At 41.7% G+C, this 20,125-nt stretch overlaps 1 protein-coding gene across 1 annotated transcript in view; it reads right to left on the bottom strand.

The window, feature by feature from the left end:
* Window positions 1–7,034: 7,034 nt before the first annotated feature.
* AGO2 (argonaute RISC catalytic component 2) overlaps window positions 7,035–20,125 on the bottom strand; it is a 45,871-nt gene continuing 32,780 nt past the window's right edge. The window contains exons 11-19 of the mRNA XM_040057664.2: window positions 19,794–19,927; window positions 16,939–17,123; window positions 14,915–15,074; window positions 12,132–12,222; window positions 10,882–11,076; window positions 9,588–9,722; window positions 8,708–8,809; window positions 8,147–8,346; window positions 7,035–7,836 (exon numbers count right to left, since the gene is read on the bottom strand). Coding sequence (XP_039913598.1) covers window positions 7,728–7,836; window positions 8,147–8,346; window positions 8,708–8,809; window positions 9,588–9,722; window positions 10,882–11,076; window positions 12,132–12,222; window positions 14,915–15,074; window positions 16,939–17,123; window positions 19,794–19,927 — 1,311 coding nt within the window. The 3' untranslated portion in view covers window positions 7,035–7,727. The remainder of the gene's footprint in view (window positions 7,837–8,146; window positions 8,347–8,707; window positions 8,810–9,587; window positions 9,723–10,881; window positions 11,077–12,131; window positions 12,223–14,914; window positions 15,075–16,938; window positions 17,124–19,793; window positions 19,928–20,125) is intronic.

Here is a 20,125-nt window from a genome sequence, read left to right as displayed (position 1 = left end):
TGGTTCAACAGCACATCCAAAATGTGGGGAAAAAAATACAACTAAAACCTGTGCACCCCTGAGAACCCTGTGGTCCCTTTGATATAGAACTGCAACCCAAGGCTCCTCAAACAACACAGGAGGTTGGTTGGTTGGTTGGTGGAAGAGCAGCCACAGGCAGGTTTATGATGGATCTGCTGAGGCAGCACATGGACAAAAAAGGAATTGCTTTTTTGGGGGATATTTAGGTGGGAGGAAGGAGCAGCCACAGCCTGCATCTGGTGCTGTAGGTTTGTAGTGCTGCCACAGGCAGAACTCCCACAATGAACTCCTGCCAAGCTCTTGTCCCTCCAGACCCAGCAGCGCCGCAGTCCCGGCCCCAGCCAAGTCAGAGCTCCGTGACACCACAAATCCACTTGGGGAGCTCCCTGCCAACCTTCCCCATTTGGGATGGGCCAGCAGATGGGTGCAGGGTGGAGGATTTCTGAGGGGCACTTGCAGGGAAGCCAGAAGGAAAACTAAGAATTAAACTGTCACCTTAACAAGTGCCTAATTAAATTGGTAACTGTGCAAGGAAATGTCTCCCCTCACTTCCTCTCTCATTTCCCCAAGGGTTGGGCTACCCAGTGTTTCTCTTCTCGAGGGCATGAGCAGCACCCAGCATGGAGCTCCTTCACTCCGTAAACTTCCTGATGATCCTGGGTGTGCCTTGTCTGGAAAACACAGAACTCTGCTCTCATCACTGACAGAGGAGCTGCTCAGCATCTCTGCACAGTGCAAGCCCTGCCAGCAAGTGTCCACAGTCTGCAGTGCACAGTGTAGGAGAACATCTTCTCCAAAGCAGCCATTTACCCTGCACTTCACACTTTTGTGGGGGCTTCGTTAAATCATGACTGAGAACTGAACCAAACTGACAGGATTTTACCCCATTCAGTTATTAATGAGCTGGTTTATAATGGTTTATTCAGTCACTTGCAAAATCTGGGTTCCAGAATGTCAGGACATCAGCAATCCTCCTGCCATGGATGAGCTTCATTAGTGTCTAGACCCAGAGATTAAGGGAATGAAATTGCAGGGAGCACAGAATCACAGGAAACTCACTCTGATACGCCAAACTCCACAGCAGAAAGCCCAGTAATTTGTAAATAAAAATCAACTTTAACACTCCTAACAAAACCACACCAGCACACTGCGCTCCAACAGGTATTTCTGGCAGCAGAGTGGTTTGTTCTGAGGTGAGGAAGTTTGTTTGGAATAATTGTAAACAAAATCTGATGTATTAACAGAGTTTTCTACAGTTTAATTTCAGGTCACTTAAAGCACCCTCAGTTCACGTGCACTTAGGTCAAGGTTAAGTTTTGGCCAAAGCACAGAACTGACACTAAATAGTCCTAAGATGAACATACTCAGGTTTGGGGTTAGTTTTGGTTTGGCTTTTTTTTCCCCACAATTTGTAATTTTCTGAGCAAGGAATAAAGTATTTTGATTCTTACAGTCACATGTCAACTTATCTAAAAAACACATTAAAAAATAATCCAATACATATTTTCTGCAGACTCAAAATACATTTCAAGCACCTTCATGTCATTTGCAGAGAAAACCTGACATTTTCTGGCCAACAGGTAAAGTACAGAAACATTTTTCATTTGGAAAACAACAGTATAGAAACTCAAGTGAAGGGACAGGTCACAGAGGGAGCTGCTGCTATGGAGTGACCCTGACCAGAAGCAGATGTGCCAGATGTGTCACTTGCCAGATCTGGTTGAAGCCTTAAGTTTTAAATTTAATATTTTCCAGATTCTGTACTGCATTAGTATATAACTCTGAACTTCATATAAAGTGTTAGCAAGTTCTCCTCACAGTTCAGTCAGACAAAACAATCCTTTTCCAGCCCGAGAACCAAGGACACTGTTACAGCTTCAGGCCCAAAAACTATAAACAGCAAGCTGAGAGCAGTCTAGGAGGATGGGGCTTCATTACCTGTAGCTGTAATTGGACAATTAACCCCAATATGTAAATGGATCAAAACTTATAAAAGTGTGAAAACTCGTGGCCCATTGTCCATCTTGGGTGTAGCCTCAGCCAGGCTCTTGTACTGCCCAAGGTGCATCCTTTGAAGGCCTTTTAATAAACACCAACTTTATTCCTTTAACACTGTCTAGCCTTTGTTCTAGGCAGCCTCTCCAGGCATCGTGGTACCCTCTCAGTACACAGGGATGCCTCTGGAAGACAGGGAAGGCTGAGCAGCCAGTATGGCACTGCCACTTCCCAGTAAGAAACAGAGCAGGACAAATCCAGTCCCTCTGGGAGCATTTTGGCTGTTTAGTGGGAGGTTCACTTCAGTTGATTCTTCTGTGAAGGAATACAGGAGGTAGCCTTGAACTGCATCTGCTTTGTAACTAAAGATTCTCACAAACCCACTTTTGTAGTGATTTGGCCAAGCAATTACATTCAAATTAACACTTCAAAGAAACGACTCTGACAAAGCAACTGAAACACTAAATGGGATTAAACAGATTCTGTGCCACACCAAGCACACAGCACCCCCTTTCCATATCAGCTGGATTAAGCTCTTTCAGAAATGCACCTTTCCAGTCATTAACCCTCAGAAACAGAAGGCAGAACTTGCTGGTTTGCATCCTAAGGGGTCTGGAGGTGGGGTCTGTCCCATCCCCAAGGGTTATGGAAGCAAAAGGCAATTGCTGATGGATGGGAGATCCATGGGCAAGCAGAGGTGACACCATTCCTCAGCTCAGAGCACTGAAACAGCCCATGCACTGCCCAGTCCCACCCCATGCAGGGACAGGCAGCAAGACATTGTAACTGGATCCCAAATCCCTGTAATTTCATGAATTCTGCCACATCCACTGATTCTGCTTCTACAACACCAGAATCAGACAAGCAAGGAAAACCTGTGAGAGCTACAGCTGACAATCCAAATATTACATTAATGCCATCAGTCCTCAAACTGATACCAAAACTGGCATTTGAACCTTGCACAGACAATGAGCACAGTGAGAGCTGAAAAACTGTGTCTCTGTGGTCTGGGAGAAATGTGCACAGAGAAAGAAGAAATGTTCTATCAATTCAGACAAACCCTATGTATTCCAACATTAATACAGCAGCTGTGCCCTTCTTGGATTGATACTATAATGCACTCAAAGTATAACAGCATTCAACACCAAAGCTCCTGTCTCAATGCTGGAAAACATGGCAGTATTCTGGAAAATATAACAAGGAATGGTGCCCCCAGCATTTCAGTATTTGCCGTACAGAGCACTATTGACAGTATTTTCAAACAGCTACAGCAGATGCAAAAAAAAAAAAAAAAAAATCTTACAGTAAAAAGGGAGTTTAGAAAAACCTAAAAATCAGTGCAATTACCTTCTACTTGAAGTTTTCCTAAAGAAAGATGGCATGTGTGCATCAAAGAGCATGTTACCAAATGGAATATAAAAGTAAAGAACAAAGGACTACCCTGCATTAGGAATGGGGAAAGCCACACAAAGAGATGCTATAGCAGGAGAAGAGTATTAAAAAATAAGAAAACAAGTTAGTTTAATTACACTGGTGTCAAGTGTTAATACTGAGAACTCTTCTTACATTCGCTTCGTTAACATGCAAAAGATGTCTTAAAAAAAAAAAGTCCCTTATGAGTTATTTATGCCACCAGAGATGCTTATTTGACTGAGTCTGCCATTTAATCAAAAGCCCTTGGGCACATACACAAACAACTGTAGTCAGAAAGAAAAACTTAGAAGCATCTTAGAAACATCAATCTTTTCAGGAAAAAACAACAACAACAACAAAAAACCACCCACGAAACAAAAATGAAACCTAAACTCCTCACACCTACTCTCCAGAAGTTTTAATTTGAAAATCCCTGTGGAAAAACCTCTTGTCTTATGTTATAAAAATGATCCAACAAGAACAAGACTCTGTTACAACAGACAAAGGCTGCAGGAGTTATTGAGAGAGGCAGAATTAAAGCCAAACCTTTGCAACCTTTTTGCTTTTACAATCAGGGAATGCTGCCTGGGGGCCTGGATGGAGATCAAAGGTATTTGTTACCTGACAAATCAAGAAAGGAGGGGATTCCTGTGCCAAAGCCTCTGGAACATGGAAGATCATTGATTGTAAGTCACAAAGTCAAATATTCTAAAGCAAACCAAGGCAAAATAAGGAGCTCTAATAAAACAAGTGATCTCACTCTGTACATCAGTGCATACACACACACAAGTGTTAAATTGCATAGGGCTGTCTTCAATGCCACATAAAGGCAGAGACAAATCCACCTCCTCCCAGCATTTTCCAACAGGACCTTTGCTCCTGAGGATCAGCTCAGCTCTTTGCTGGGTGCTGGAGCAGATGGAGTGGACACATTACTCTGTTCAGCCACTGGTGCAGAAATTTCCACCATCAAGCAAACCTCTTTATTGCATTAGATTTTGGACATCAGGGAAAAAAAGCCAAAATTTTAAGTATTTCATGTCTTCTGATAGTACTTGTCAGCTCACAAGAGGAGCATTTCACACCTGCTGGTGCTATTTTGGGGGGGCTGTGCAGTGGGACTCCTTTGCATGGGCTGGAAAATGCCCCAAGTGCCAGAGGGTGGCACAAATTTGATTATTGCTGACCTGACCTGCACAGTGACCCAGAGATTCAGAGCTGTGACCTCAGCTGGCACTTCTCCACCAGCAACCTGGGGGAGACCGAGAACTTCTTGAGCTTTGTCTTGACCTGAGATGTTGCTCTTCTACACCAGACATGTGGGAGGTACAGAATAAAAAAAATAATACTAAGAATTTAGGTGCTTGTGATGGGTTTTTTGGACAGAAGATGTTCTTAAATAGGTAATTTATATTAAAAATATTCCCAGAAAGAGAGGTGCTGGACTGCCAGCATGCTGTACTTTACACAAAGTATAGAGCTAATCAGTACTTTTTTAAAAAAATGTTTTAGATTATTCACTAATTCACCAGTGGTGGGAAGGAAAACGAGGGAGACAGAAGGCATAAAGAGTTAGCAGTATTAGAGGCTTACAAAGATGTGTAAAATGTAAAAGTATCCTGAAATGCACATAAACATCCCAAGTTCTTCATACTGAGGGAAGGAAAGCTGAACAGAATTTCTGCTCATTCCACGAGGATACACAAACAACAGCTATTCTCAGATAAACGGCCTGCCTAAAACTCCTATTCTCACCAAAGAAATATCTTAAACAGGAAGCAGTGCAGTCCCAGGCTGCTTCAGAAATGAGATTTGAGGCCAAGACAGATCCTGCCCTCATCACCCCATCTGACCACCTGTACAATTCCATTGTCCCAGATCCACATGGAAGGAGGGGGATGAATTTCACATCCAAGAGGTCTCTGCATAACAGACAGCAAATAAGTTAAATGATGTCTTAAAATGGATGATCTTTATCCTATTTGATAAGAAGAATTCATATAAAAATAATTCTTATATAAAACTCTGCCAAATGAATATCTTCACTGAAATAGGAAAGCTCTGAAGGAAACACAGAGAAGTGCAACACACCCACCATGGGGAGGATCTGCAGCTTAGGGGTTCTTGAGGGGAGGTAGGTACAACCTCGCTGGCACACAGCAAGACAGACAATGCTACCTAGGATTTGCTTCAAATGTACAGAAATCTGAATTTACAGAACTATGACCAAGAAGACACTCTGAGCCAGCAGCCTAACCACCCAGTTAGAATAGTACAAATATGATAATTCCATTAACAGGTTCTACACTTCACCTACAAAACACCGACAACCAACGCACTACTATGAGGTGAAGATCTGAACTGGAATTATGTACCTAAAGGTCTTTATGCAGCAAAGGTTGGGCATTTTCTAGCTTATCCAACACCACCTGGTTGCAGCTGATCTGCTCTGTGGCCCAGAGCTCTGCATGGGTTAAAGCTACTCGCCCATCCCAGAGGCCAGAGGTAAAAGTGTCCAAACAGAGACTGAGCAGCTGCTCAGAGAAAAGGGAAAAGACAAAGTAAAATCCATCCATGGAAGAGAATGAAGGTTTTCCAACCTGCTTCTCAGCATCTTATTTCAGTTATCCCATGGAAAAACAAAGATCAAGTCAGCATTAACAACTTTCCTGGGCTTTTTCCATTTTCTCCTAAACCTGCTTGTGGCATCGTCATTAGTGCAATGGTTTATGTGTGTGTTATGGTTTTTATGAATCCAGTGTGCAAACTAACAGAAGCATCTGTCTAATAATTATCAGTTTTAATTAATGCTTCTCCTAAGAGAATCGCAAAACTCTCACGTTTCCTACGGTTCTTATGCATAATGAAGAGAGTTTCACCTCCCTCCCTACGTAAACTTCAGTTTCCTAATGTTTATCTTTACTGCATAGATTCTCTGATTTCTGCCTAACTTCCAGCGAGCCACTCTCTTCTATCAGAGCTCCTGCTTCACCACTACTCAACATATAAATAAAATACAATTGATTTGTGCTTGAATGAATGTAGGATGTTGGTCTTGTGTGCGTCTGATCCGCAGAGGTAAAACCTGCTGTGTTGTGTGCACGTTGAAAAAGCCTTTCTGCAAATCCCAAGCTACAACAGACACTGGCTGCATCTCTCTCCTCTCACCACATTGATTGCATATATTTTTTTTTTTTGCATTTGAAGAGTAATGTCCCCACAAAAAGGATTTTACTTTCTAAGTTCAAAGCATTCTTGATATGTTAACAGAAGTATAATGAGCACTCCTTAGTAAATAAAAATAAATAATAACATCTAGTCTATCACATTAATACTGTGAAACATATATAAAATTTACATTAACTCAAACAACAGTGAAAAAGGATTGTACTGTATTTATCACCACAGACCCGTATTCTTTAGAGACTTTGGAAAGCAAGTGTCACAGTCCTGTATGACAAATCCTAAAGTTAGCTGTCAGTATGATTTCAAAAAAAAGCTTTACAAATTTTTTTTAAATGGCACATTTTCTTCTGCCAATCTAACTGGAGCTATTAAAAGCTTAGGTACAGGTTAATTTTCTTTTTTTTTTTTCTTTTTTTTTTTTTTAATTTATCTTTAGTCTATGAAAAACATTTCAAAATGCAGCACAATAAAAAACATTCAAGAACAAGCTTCAGAAAATACATTTGCCCTTAGACACGCAGAGAATAATCTGAGAATAATCTTTATAAGACATTTAGAAACCGGAATTTTTTCACGCTCTTATTTTGAAAATAAAAATTTTGTAAATGCATCTAGAATAATCAAGGCTTCATAAAAACTCAAAAAATGCTTTGCTTTCCTTTGTACTAAAGGCTGATTCACAGCGTTTTAGCTAATCAAACTTTAGTATGAATCAGATCTTTCCAAATTATCAAAAGCAACTCAGTGAACAGCAAACTGAATGGAGAGTTTTGTGGGTTGGGTTGTTGGTTTGGTTTTTTGTTTTTCTTCCCTAAGCCCTGAGATTGCAGCTCTTGATTTAATTATAAAATCTGGGTCTGTTTGATACCAAGCAGCTCAGAGATTTTTGGCAAACCACATTTCCGACAACAGCGGGGTTTGGTACGCGAATGCAGTTTGTGATCAAGTCTGAAATTCTGGACGGAAGGCTTCCTTGCAAATGGGAAAGAAAGGAATAAAGATGCATCACTCATTGTTGGCTGTGCCTGGGGTGGGGCATCTGTTGGTTTAAGTGCAGCTGGTCTGGTGAATCCAACTCTGCCTAGTCCGGAGCCGCTGAACATTAAAACATGTCAAGCAAAGTACATCGTGCGCAGCGTGTCCTGGTGCACCTGGACTGCCTTAGCAAGTGCTTGGTGATCTCTGCCATTGCTCTGGCCAGAAGTGTGGCTTCCTTCAGCACTGAAAGAGAAGGGAGGGGGGGAAACAAAAACCAACCGGTTGGAGGGGGGAAGAGACGCCCTATTTAATCTGCCTCTCCTTGCACACATTTCTCTATGATTAGTTTCTTCTGAAAAGAATGGTCAAACGTTAATTAACCTTGAAGCACCACTGAGGTTCCGAAACAGAAAACAGCATGTACAGGAACGTCACCAGTATAATTCACTGGTGAGAGCAAATCCACCCTGGAACTGCTGAGGACACCACTGATCCCTGAATCAACAAGCCCCCCGCCTTGCGATGCTGCAAAGATTCAAAACTCTGAACTCACCTATCGTGTTCTTTGTCCACCAGATGGTACCTGGCTCTGAAGGCCACCAGGTGCGCGTAATACGCCGGTGCGGGGATGGAGACGGAGCGCGTGCAGCGCACGTACGTGTGGCACAGCTGGTAGGTGAGGATCTGCAGCTCGTCCGACGAGAAGCGATTGTCATCCCAGAGCACGTGGTAGTGGGAAGGTCTGCTTGTTCCCTGGAGCCAGATCACACAGCTCATCAGCATTCCCAAACATCTCCTGAGCTTCCACCTCTGCAGGGGAACTGCAGCGAAACGGCCGCTCCCTCAAAAGCCACAGGCAGCAGTTGTACACACTTCAGCTAATTTTTCCTTCGAAAGGTAAATAACCTCCTTCCTTGCTCCCTATCAAATTAATCCCTTCCCCTTTTTTGATAGGGATGTGTTTCCCAAAATTTCACCTCTGAAATTAAATGATCACACTGAAATGCACTTTTCATCTTGAAAAGCTCAGATCTGACAAAAAGCCATCAGATAAAGTAGCTTTAGTACAAACATTAACAGTTCAGAAGTTACAATGCCACACAAAATGTCTTACCTGAATCCCAGCATGACTACACAGGTAGAAGTCAAACTCTGAGGGGTGGGTGATTTTTGTGTCCACTGTGGTACCAGCTGGAATGTTTCCACTTTTTCCAACCTGTGTAAACAGGAAATGAAAAGACACTGAGGCACAACACAAAGAGGTTTTTTCTTTCCAGCTGTATGGTCAGGAAAACAAACACAAGAAAAAGATCTATAAAAAGCAGAAAGTGAAGAAAGAATGTGTAAAACTGTAATTTTGTTCCAACTAAAAATCTAGAATGTCCCTACTGCTGAGAAAGAAGAAAAGAGAAAAGCTGCAAAATCTTCTTAGAAATTACCTAGAAAGATTTGTTTTTCTGAATAATGTAAAAAGAAGTTCCTGCAACTGATTTGTCAAATTCTTTTCACCTTCCCACTCTAGAACAGGAAGAACAGGAGTATCTTTTCCTGTTTATACCTGCAGGGGGACAATCCTTCCTTGTCAGACAGACCACCTCTTCCGTCAAAATCTCTTCGAAGCAGAACATCAAAATACTCTTTACTTTCACACAATTTAACATCTGTAATCACAGCACTTATTAATATAACAACCACCTTCATGTCAGCTTTGGGAGTTACTAATTATTGCCTTGAAGCCTAGTGGGCTCCATGTGCTCCCACAGAGAAGCCTGACAGAAGGAAAAAGAACGTGGAAAGCCCAACCTGTGAGCAGAGCTGTGCCATGGGGAACTCTCCATTCTCAGCAACACTCATGGGGACTCTCCTCTTCACACAGAAAGTCCCAAAAATCAGCTTGGGGGGTCTCATCCCCTCCCAGCAAGTACCACAAATAAACAGTAATTGGTGACTTTGGCTGCCTGCTGGACGTCTGGGGGGTCTCAGTGAGAACGTACCCGTTCGTTTTTATCCGTGCAGAAGAGTCTGGTGTGGTGCCTTTTCTGCACCACTATAAATGTGATGCCAGGCTGATAATCCTTCTCCAGTTTGATGCAAGCCTCCCTGATAGCCAGTAGCTCGTGGTGGAGAACCTGAGCCACACACAGAGAGAGGTGTGAGCAACATGAACTGTTGCCATCATACAAATCACTCTTATCACTCTACAGCTTTCTTTCATTTATCCACAGATAATTTATCATGTTCCTTCCTGTGCTGTCACTCAGAGTAATCAGATGCCAAAGCTTTCAGGACCAAACCTTAATTTCTTCTCCTGATGAGGGCAAATTACTTCAGCAGTTTCCTGAGCCAGGAGAGAGCTACTTTCATATTTGTTCAGCTCCAAGCACGAGGCTCGGACTAATAACCTGCATGTCAAAAACTTTTTAACTACCAAATACAAATGCACATTTAATTAGGCTGCTGAATACAACAGACTAATTATTTTTCAGACTAGAACAAGGGATAAAATCCAGAAGTGCTCAGCTGCTCTTTCCTAGATTTATGCAGTCCCATGCAGGACTACGGACAATAATAAGGAAAGTGGAACAAACCAAAAAAGCAATGATTTGGAATGTGGGTTAATTGTACATTAAAAATTCAGTAAAAAACTGTGACAGTTGAAAAGAGGATATATCAAAAGTTTGTACAAAGATTATTTTAACAATTCAAGTTTAGCAAGTGACCTTTCCTCTCTTCCTCCTGGATTTTGAGAAGCTGGCTCAATTCTGTATCTTTTATTTACATGCATAAATACTGAAAAGAAACTGTCTATAAATGTATTTTAAATATATAGAAAAATATTTCATAAAATATGGTGCTAGCAAGCAAACAAAATAAATATGACAAAGTATCTGATGAGTTTTAACAGGAATAAAAATGACTGTGAAAATCCAGTATTTATTAATCCTTGTTTTAAAAAAAAATTAATTTTTCTTTACTACCCAAGTTCTATGGGATACAATCTGACTAATGTATCCTAAATAGGAAACAGATGTGGAACATAACTTGAGTGCTAAAACTACACTTTTCACTTATAATTCTGTAAGGGGAAATATTTTCAAGGGGAAAAGTATTTTCAAAAGCACATGAAAAATATGGAAACACTTCTGCCTGCCTGCTTGGTTAGAATCCAACAGGGAAGATTCGTTGAAGTTATACTTCTTATAACTCCAATGAGATCAAGGTGGAATTGTAAAATTCCATTACTACCACAAAACTACACCATCAGAACTTCCAGAAGATAAATATTACCTGTTGGAACTGCCCCTCAGAAACACCATCCCTGTAGAAGATGATGCGAGTTGGTTTGAATCTCGTTGATTTGTAGAACTGGATAAGCAGCTCCCTGACCATGGCAGCCAAATCCTGGATGATTTCCTGGCGGTGCTGCTGCACCCTCACAGTGGCACAGTAACGGTTGGGATGAGCATCCATGCTTCCTACAACCTGGGGAAACATGCTTAGCATCAGACCAGAAAGCACTTTAATAAAGGTATTTCGTGAGATAACTGCACTGTCTTTAATGGCATCTTGCACAATGAGTGGCTGGCCTGGCAAAAATGCATTTGAAATTAAAATGTGCTTGGAAACAGCTCTGGGTTTAATCCACCTGTGGCAGCACAGCCTGCTGAAAGAGCAAACTTGTTTGAAATCTGAAAGACTCACCTCCTGTTTGCACCTACAGGCAAAAACTCAAATACAGTTTGGAGCACTGATACCATGAAACCATGAAGTTAGTTCAGACTGCAGCACAGGAGTTGGAACTCAGACACCAAGCCCTTTTTCTGGATCCATCAAACTGAAAATGGTGATGGACCACAGAAATATCCACACCCTTCATCAAGGGAAGGGATTTTTCTGTCAATGAAATGTTAACATCCTTAGCCTGTAAAAATGGCATGGGACTTAAACAAACAAAAAACCTAAAGAAGTGAGCACATCTCCACCTGGTTTTCCCTGGACACACATTTTTAAGCAGATACATCACCAAAAATCTTCATTATTAAACAATCCTGAGCAGCCACTTCGGGTGTTTGGCATAACACAAGCTAAAGACCGTTCCCTGTATTTAAGAAATACATTTCCAAGAGATTACTGCACATTTTGTGTTTTCTGGAAGCTTGAGTCCCCAGAAACCACAGCTGAGCCAGCCTAGTTCCCTATCAGCAATGAAGAAATTCTGAACATTTCTAAGTGCTGAAAAAGCAGATTTAAACATGCACCAGCTCATTATCAGGCTGCTGATAAATATCAGCTCCCAGAAAAGCTCCTCTGTGTATCAGCATCACAGGCATTTTACAAGTTAATAAACACATTTAAGTAATTAGCATCAGAGCAAGCTCTCTGAAGTTTCAATAAATTCCTGCAGAAAAAATAATTTATAATGCTATAATTAGGCAATCAGAAGCAATGGACCACAAAAGGATTGAAAGCAATAAATTGCATTAGAGCTGAGCAGCAGGAGGGAGCTGGGGTGAAAGACCAGGACACAATTTACTCACGGCAGCAATGGAAGGCTTTTTCCCATCCCCAGCTGGTGGGTGAGTTACATCTGCACCAAGGAATATGACAGGCTGCTGGAATACTGGGGGTCTGGCAAAGAGAAGGGAAATTTGTAGAAGCAGCAAGACTTATGCTTAATAAAGCACATTAAAACTCAAATAAACAGCACTCCGTGCTCCTGCAGTGAATTCATTAGCAACTGGCATCTGATCAGAGCTGGTCACTTGTCCTGCAGCAGTACTGAAAAATCCTGATTAAGGTTCTCATGCTAAATACTTAGGCAGATTTTTAAAACACAGCTAATTGTTGCTCTTAATTAAAAATTAGTTTAAAAATATATCTAGTTTTTTCTAACTTGAAGAATTGCAGTTTTTATCAACTGGACCACAGAAGGGAGTAAAAGTTGATCCCTTAGTAACAAATGGCACCTGAGAAAATTAAAGGACTGTGCACATACGTAGATGCCACAAATAAAAATATTTTTCCAAATAAAAAAGGGTCTCGGGAAGGAAGTCCAAAAATAATAGGTATCAAAGTTATTATTTGCAAAGTAGTTTTTTTAAAAAACTGAGCTTGAAAGTTTTAAACAAATCTTTAGGTTAAGATACTAAACCACTGCACCAAGAGAGGAGCACCAAAGCAATACAACACAAGTTTTAAACTTCAACTCTATTCCTTAATGAAACCATTTCAAACAGGAAACCTTGGGCCACCGTAATTTCTTTCGTGGGTGTGTGGGAGAATGGTTTAATAGTTATGGAGATAAATTAATCTGTTTGCAGACCTTTAAAAGAAATGGGAAGGTAATGTTGGGGATTAGGCTTTTTTGTTTTCTTTTTTTTTTTGTTTTCTTTTTTTTTTTTCTTTTTTTTGTTGTTTTTTCTCTCAGGGAATTTTCTTCCCTTTTGTTGCCCAAGAGATGATGAATGGACTGTACTTAAAAGGCAAAAAACACAGCTGGGTGTCTTGGAATTCTTTTAATTTTATGTTGTTGCTTGTGTTTTGTTATTGCTGTTATTGTTGTTTGCCCATCTATATATATATTCTAGTAAAAAACTGTTATTCCTTTACCCACACCTTTGCCTGAAAGCCCCCAAAGTTACAATAATTTGGAAGAGGTGTTCATCTTTTCCATTCCAGGAAGATTCCCACCTTCCTTGGGAGACACCTGTCTCCTTACCCAGCAGAGGTTTTGGTGCCCAATGTGGAGCTCGAGACATTGAGAGGAAATGGTGAAAAAGGAATAACAGTTCCTGGGTAACCTAATTTTGTTTGCTGAACACAGAAACCTCCTTAGGCACCATGTGGTCTAACCCTGGTTTGGTTGGCACACGGTTGTGGCTCCATTTTCCCCATTTGCAGCTCCTTATTTAAACATGGATCCTATGACTAAGGATTTCAGTTTGCACAATGGGTCCATGAGGTGAGCAATTCCTGGATTTTAAACTTCCTCTGGAACTTGGACACATGGCTGTACAACTAACACAGACTTAGCTCATGTCTGTGGGGTTTCATTAATAGTGGTGCCCATTGTGAGGAAGCAATACAGGGGGGAGTTTTTCCCCAATCCTTCACCCATTTCTTTGGATGAACCCCAACATCTTTCAAAGGGTTCCACTTTTTCTCTAGATGCTGATATCATACAATGGCTGGCATTGCTGATAGGCCTAATCTATTTAGCATTTAGAGATAAGGTGGGAATGTCTTGGGTAACCACCCTGACATCTACCCCAGAGACTGGGGATGCTGCCCAGGGACAGGGGGCACTGCCCCACAGCTTGCCCCTGGTCCCAGTGCCCATCTCAGAAATGAACCACCCAGACTGGATGGGGGTATGGGAGGAGACAGGCCAGGTGCTGAGGGAATACTCTTTCCCAGCTGGAGGGAAGCCCTCCCTCTCCCTTGCCTCAAAGAGGGGAAGTGAGGTGGTGCAGCCATGGAAACCACAGACATTACAGCTCTCCAGGTTCCAGCTGAACCACCCTTGACCCAGGACACAGGCACTGACTGGCTGTTCATGAGGGAGCCAAGGCTCCTTCTTCTCTGGGAACAGCTTTTAATGGATGTAAAAGAGAGGGTTGTTCACAGAGAGGATGCAGGAGCACCAGCACAGAATGCCCTGAAAGACCACTGAGGAAGGACTCCAACAGCTGAGAGAAGTGACAGTCCTGGAGGTACCTTTTGGAAGGGTGGACAGCACAATAACAACCCTGACAAGGTGAGGTGCACAGGGCAGATGTTGTGGAGCCTGGTACATCCAGGGCCATCCCAGTACTCCACCTTCATGGCAATGTCACTGCTGAATGCAGAGGACACCTGAGAGACAGTGGGCTCCACAACCAGCAAACTCAGGAATTCTGAGAGCACAGTCCATGGCCTGATGCAGGCTCACACCTCCACTGCGGTTAAGAGGCTCAAAGAGAAGAATGTTGACCAAAAGAAAAGGCAACTTCTGTCCCAGGTGGTCTCTATTTGTTTTTGAAAACTCGGGGCAAATAGAATATTAAGAGATTTTTCATTCTAGTGACAGTTGTGTACTTCAGTGGTCAGATCATTAAAACAATGCTTTTATTATAAATTTCAACAGAAACAATATTCCTCTCCTGTCTTCATAACCTAACTTTTGCAGGACTATTTATTAGAAGCCAGAAGAGTTTGTCTGAAGTTTGTCTTCAGCTGCAGTGCTATGGCTGCAGATAAAAGCTCCCAGTTATCTCAGCATGACGCACATTCTCTTTGCAATTTTCTCCCTACGCTCTTCCCCTTTCAAAGATCAACTTACCTTCCCTGTGGCAGCAGAATGTTATTTACGCCTCCTAATTTGACATTAATTTTTAAGCAAAGGTTGGACAGAGTTTGTGGTGTTGTTCTTTGGACGTTTTTCATCTGCACACACTGAGTGGCCATTCCCAGCACCGTGTCGCCAACGCGCTTCACCTCCGCTACAGAATGAGAAAAACAAAAAAAAAGAGATTTGCACATTGCAAATCAAACAGTGGAGGAGACTTGAATTTGGTGCCAATTACTTACACCTGGAATTGTAGCAAAGTGGTGCTCAAGCTTAAAGGAACACAATTAAACCTACCCTCAAACCCACCCAGCCTCCAGAACCTCCTCCAGTTCTGCTCTGCTCCACCTAACTGGGTCCTCAATGCAATAACTAAAGGCACCGTTGGCTTATATTAACTAGGATTTTTTTACTTAATTCTTATTTTACAACTGTAGCATTATATCATCAGCTTTGGCTAATGATGTGGGCAATGTGGATAATATTAGGATACTGAGCACCTGTTGCATTATTAAACATTATTAAACACTGGAATAGGAACACAAACCTAACAGTCAAGTGCTGAGCAATATTCAGCCAAACAATTTATCAGTTCTTCACTGCAGGTTTATCACTTGCATAGAAAAGTGGCCAGTTTAGCAGGCAATGGTCCATAAAAACTCCAAGAAACTCACTAAATACTCTACAATTCTAAAGGTTAAATCAAATCCTATTTTTAACAACAAAATTGAGACTTCAAGGCTTTCAGAGACCCACATACTCTTCTTACACTCAGAGAAGAAATCTAGGCTTCAAGACTGGCTCAGAGAAGATGAACCATCCTCTTTGGCAAGAGGACAAGGAAAGAGCAGGGTGGGAAGAAGAGAAAAGAGTGTGGGTATAGGAAGTGCAGGGTATGGAAGAGCGTAGGGAGAAAATAAGGAGAGACGATTAGAGGGGGCAGAAATAACAGTAATTAAAGATAATGACAAGGAAAGAAGAGAGCAGTACCACATCCTCTCAGTGGTTAACTAGAGGAGAATTCCCTTTCAATGTCAAACAGGAATAGTAAAAATGTCATTCTGCACCAAATTTCTATTGTACAAATTAGAGATGAGCCACTTCATTTGCAGGCTGAATTCAAGGGAGGGGGGGGGGAAGTACTACTTCCTTGTGTAGTTGCTTAATCTCTTTTCCTCTTGTAAGATATAACAGTAAAGTTGGAAAATTATTTTATGCTATATTAAAATGGTGAGGGATGGGATAAAACAAATCTGCAACTGCTTGGTAGGTCTGATCCATCAGAGAAGAGTCCATGTGGCTATGGGAGAAAAACAGTGGCTGCTGCTCCAGCTGGGCAAGGTAAGTGAAAAAAGGAGGGAGGCAAGACAGGAAAACAAACAGTCCTGCCTATAGGAAGAGCAGAGAATGCATTGTTTATATAAAACATATTAAGACCCATGTGTGTATGCCATGTAAAATGAACTAATTGTCACTGTTTCCAAAAAATAGTTTAGTTTGCTAAATTTTCACTTTCTGTGCACCTGTATCCTTGCAACCCAAGTTAAAAATTGAAATAATAAGAAAAATAGACAGAAATCTCCTTTCACTCAACACTTTTGCCAAAGGGAGATTGTGTGAGTAAGCAAAGATGTTCTAAATGCTACAGAGTTCTTGAAGTCATTACTTCTTCAGTCACTTGGAATTTTCAGCAAGTTTTATTAAGCATATTATAATCCACTGCCTATCGATGTCAATCTCACCCAAGCCCTGTGTTTGCTTTCTCACAACCTGAATCTCAAATGCAACCAGCAGGGACAATGTGGAAAAGCAAATTAAAAACACAGAAAGCATACTGAAAATAATTAGGTCTTAATAAAAAACATCATGCAGCACAAGAAAAATAGTAAAATTAATTTACAGCCCATTCCCTTACTGGAATTTATAGAGTTAAACCAGCATTAAAGCTCTCTTCCTTGGATAGCTCACAAAAACCCACACAAAACTGTGACTGAAATGCACCATTTCCACTCACTGACCATAGACTGGTGTTTTTCCTGGCAAAATGACCACGACAAGCTGCAGCCCGGTGTAAGTGTTCTTGAGGTGCCTGAACATGGGCTCCACGCTGTCGGCTCCCTGGGCATATTTACAGAAGCAGGGCTGCCCCTGGATTGGCATTCCAGCATCCCTGGAAATCTTCCTCAGCTGCTCTGTGAAGGACCTGGGGAATGCACATAAATACGTGACATTATCAGAGGAAAAACCCAGCTTGATTTTTGATCGTATTTTTAACGGAACAATCCTATTCAACTTGCAGAGTTGTGCTGTCCAAAAAGCTGGGAATTTAACCCCAAGTGCATCTTTAATTAACAATGCCTGTGTAGTCACTGAAGGAAAGACAGGAAATATGCTGTATAAATAACACCATTAATAAACCCCCCCTAATTTCCAAAGGAAATTCTACCTTATTTCTATGGGAAATACAGGATAAAATACTTTGCAAAAAGACTGCAACAATGACAATTTGGAATAGACTGCTCTAACATAATTCCATCTCTTACCATTCCAGAAAGGGCTAGAGTTCTTCCGTTTTTTCTTCATGAAAACATACAACAGAATTTACTAGCACTTGTCTCAGTGAATTACTTTAGCATCCATAATAATGCACAATTTCATAGATACCAGAGAAAATGTGTATCCTGAAGGGAAAGGCAAACCTTCTCCTAGGCTGTTGAAAAGAGTCACCCTTGGATGGAAGTGGTCAGATATGGCAACAACCTCATTTCTTCAGAGCTTCCACCTGCAAGCCTTTTGAGCTCACTAATAAAAGCCCTTTTTGTTAAGTTGGAGCGGGGACCCTCCCAGAGTTGTCTAAAACATTGCTCATCTTCAACCACAGGGTGCCACTGACTGAGAGGGCGTGAAGATTTAGCTTCTTCCAAACCTGTTGTTAACTTGCATGAATCATGACAGCCTGTGAGCTCCAGCCCTGCAGCCTGAGGCTCCTTGAAGAAAATGGGTATTTCCTCTGGAAAAACAAGCACTCACTACAGCAGAGTCAGTGGCAGAACATCTCCCCATCCCTGGGAGTGTTCAAGGCTGGGCTGGATAAGGCTTGGAGCAGCCTGGTCTAGGGGAAGGCATAGAGGGCAGTTTAACTGGGGAAGAAGAAAAGCCTGGAAAGATGCCTTGAGAAACCCCACTCTCAGTGCCATAAGCAGGAGACTGATTGACATGCTCTCCATACTAATTGTTACTGGAAAGTTCTCAGTTCTCTGTGTCATCATAGGTTGATTTTTGGTGCAAGGATTTTAATATTCTTAATTGTTGTCCCCCATTGGACCCTTCCCTCAGACCACACCTGAACTCCCCACCCACAGCAGGCTCTGTAAATGTCCCTGCCTGACCCAAGACCTTTGGCCTCGTGCCTTTTGCCCCTTGTTACTGCCTTGATCTGGTTCGGTCCAATACAGTGAACTCCTTATTGTTTGTTATTGTGTGGGCCAGACCACAGGAAGTTTCAGGAAGGTGTCCCTGCTCATGGCAGAGGGGTTGGAACAAGATGATCTGTAAGGTTTGTTCCAACCCAAACCCTTCTGTGATTTCAACATTCAAGTCTGAAACAACTCAGGGTTTGAGCCTTTAAAAGCCCATCTGGAAGTACAGTGCCTATGAGGAAAGGTTCTCTCTCTGTTCCCAAGAGGTAGAGCAGGATGATTTTGAAGACTTTTAGAGCATTTGAAGGTATTTACTCTGATGAATCAGCAGCATTCAAGTTCCAACTTGCTCAACAAGATGTAGCAAGGGGTCACAAGATGGAATGGGATGCAGACATTTTCCTGGCATGAAGCAATGTCCTTTCATGGTAAACACAAACTCATTCTAAGCCACCCAAATAATTTCATTCTGGCTCATTATGTTGAAGATTTCTGCCTGTTTCTCAAAACTTGGCTTACACAGCATTTCCACCAGAAGCAATGTCATGGAAGGCAAAGTTCTCTGGCAGCCCTGTTCTTGACATTTGCCTGGAGAGAACAAGTCCCTCCCCTCCTCACACAATAGACAGTAGAATGATTCCCACTGTTTGCTCATCACTTGTTAGGGAAAAATTCCCAAGCTGTTTGGCAAATCATCTGAAAGAACACTGCCATGGCAATGCCACCGGTGTGAGCAATCCCTGCCGTGCATTCACCTCCCAGAGAGCAGCTGAATCACTGCCAGGGCAGCTCCACAGGCTGCACTTCTCCATGCATGAAGGGAAAGCAGCTGCATGAGAAAGAAAGGAGGGATCAGACATTGATCTGGGCCTGCACACCTTCCCTGAGCCAATGGCAGATGTCACTGTAACAACAGTCTTTGAACAGTCATGTCCCATCCAAAGAACAAACCAGACCTGAAAGTTTCATTCAAACACTTAAAGAATAACCTGTCCTACTCATCTGGCAAATACAGCAACTTGCACATTCCATAAACTCTGAAGAGGAAACGGTTTGGGACAGTAAATTTCCTTTCAAAGAAATTCTGCATGAATAAATCTACTCCATATAACCAGGAAAGGAACCTAAGAGAACACACATGTTAGCTGTCACTCTTGAGAAACACTTAGTGAAAAACACCTATCATTACATCATTTCAGTTATCTTAAACTCTGTCCTAAGGCCTCACTGCTCAGAAACCTGCCATAGAGCATAAATGGCTTTTGTTAAGTCTGATTTGGAGGATATCCTGATGCTAGCATTGAAATCAGACTGACATCACTCAAAACACAGACAGAAGATGTATTGCCGTAGGTTAAACAATTTAATCAAAAATATGTTCTTAATAAAAGTGAAATCATGGCATTTGCATCCATAATAAATGATAAAATCACCACGTTACACAACACACTTACTTAAGATGAACTTCAGTGCACTGACGCTGGGGAGCAAAGCAGGCAATTGCCCAAACCTTTATTTCAATTCCAGTGTGAAATTGTTTATTCCTCATGTCCCAGACACCTTGCACCGGTGTAGCAATTGCTTTATTCTGGAAGTGGAAGGTAAAAATTAAACATTAATGCAAAACTTGATTGATGCGAAACCAAAATTAGCTTTGCTCCTATTTCCCTCCAACAGACAGGTGATTTATACCCTCGGGTAGTTCTCTCCCCTGCACAACCAACCATCCTAATTTATAATAATCATTTTATCACTGTAGCAAGACAGCTTCTTAGCCAGGTGAAAA

The sequence above is a fragment of the Hirundo rustica genome, chromosome 1, assembly GCF_015227805.2.
Source record: "Hirundo rustica isolate bHirRus1 chromosome 1, bHirRus1.pri.v3, whole genome shotgun sequence".
In the NCBI taxonomy this organism is placed as follows: domain Eukaryota; kingdom Metazoa; phylum Chordata; class Aves; order Passeriformes; family Hirundinidae; genus Hirundo; species Hirundo rustica.
Note: the sequence above shows the minus strand (reverse complement) of the source record. Positions and strands in the feature narration are given on the sequence as shown.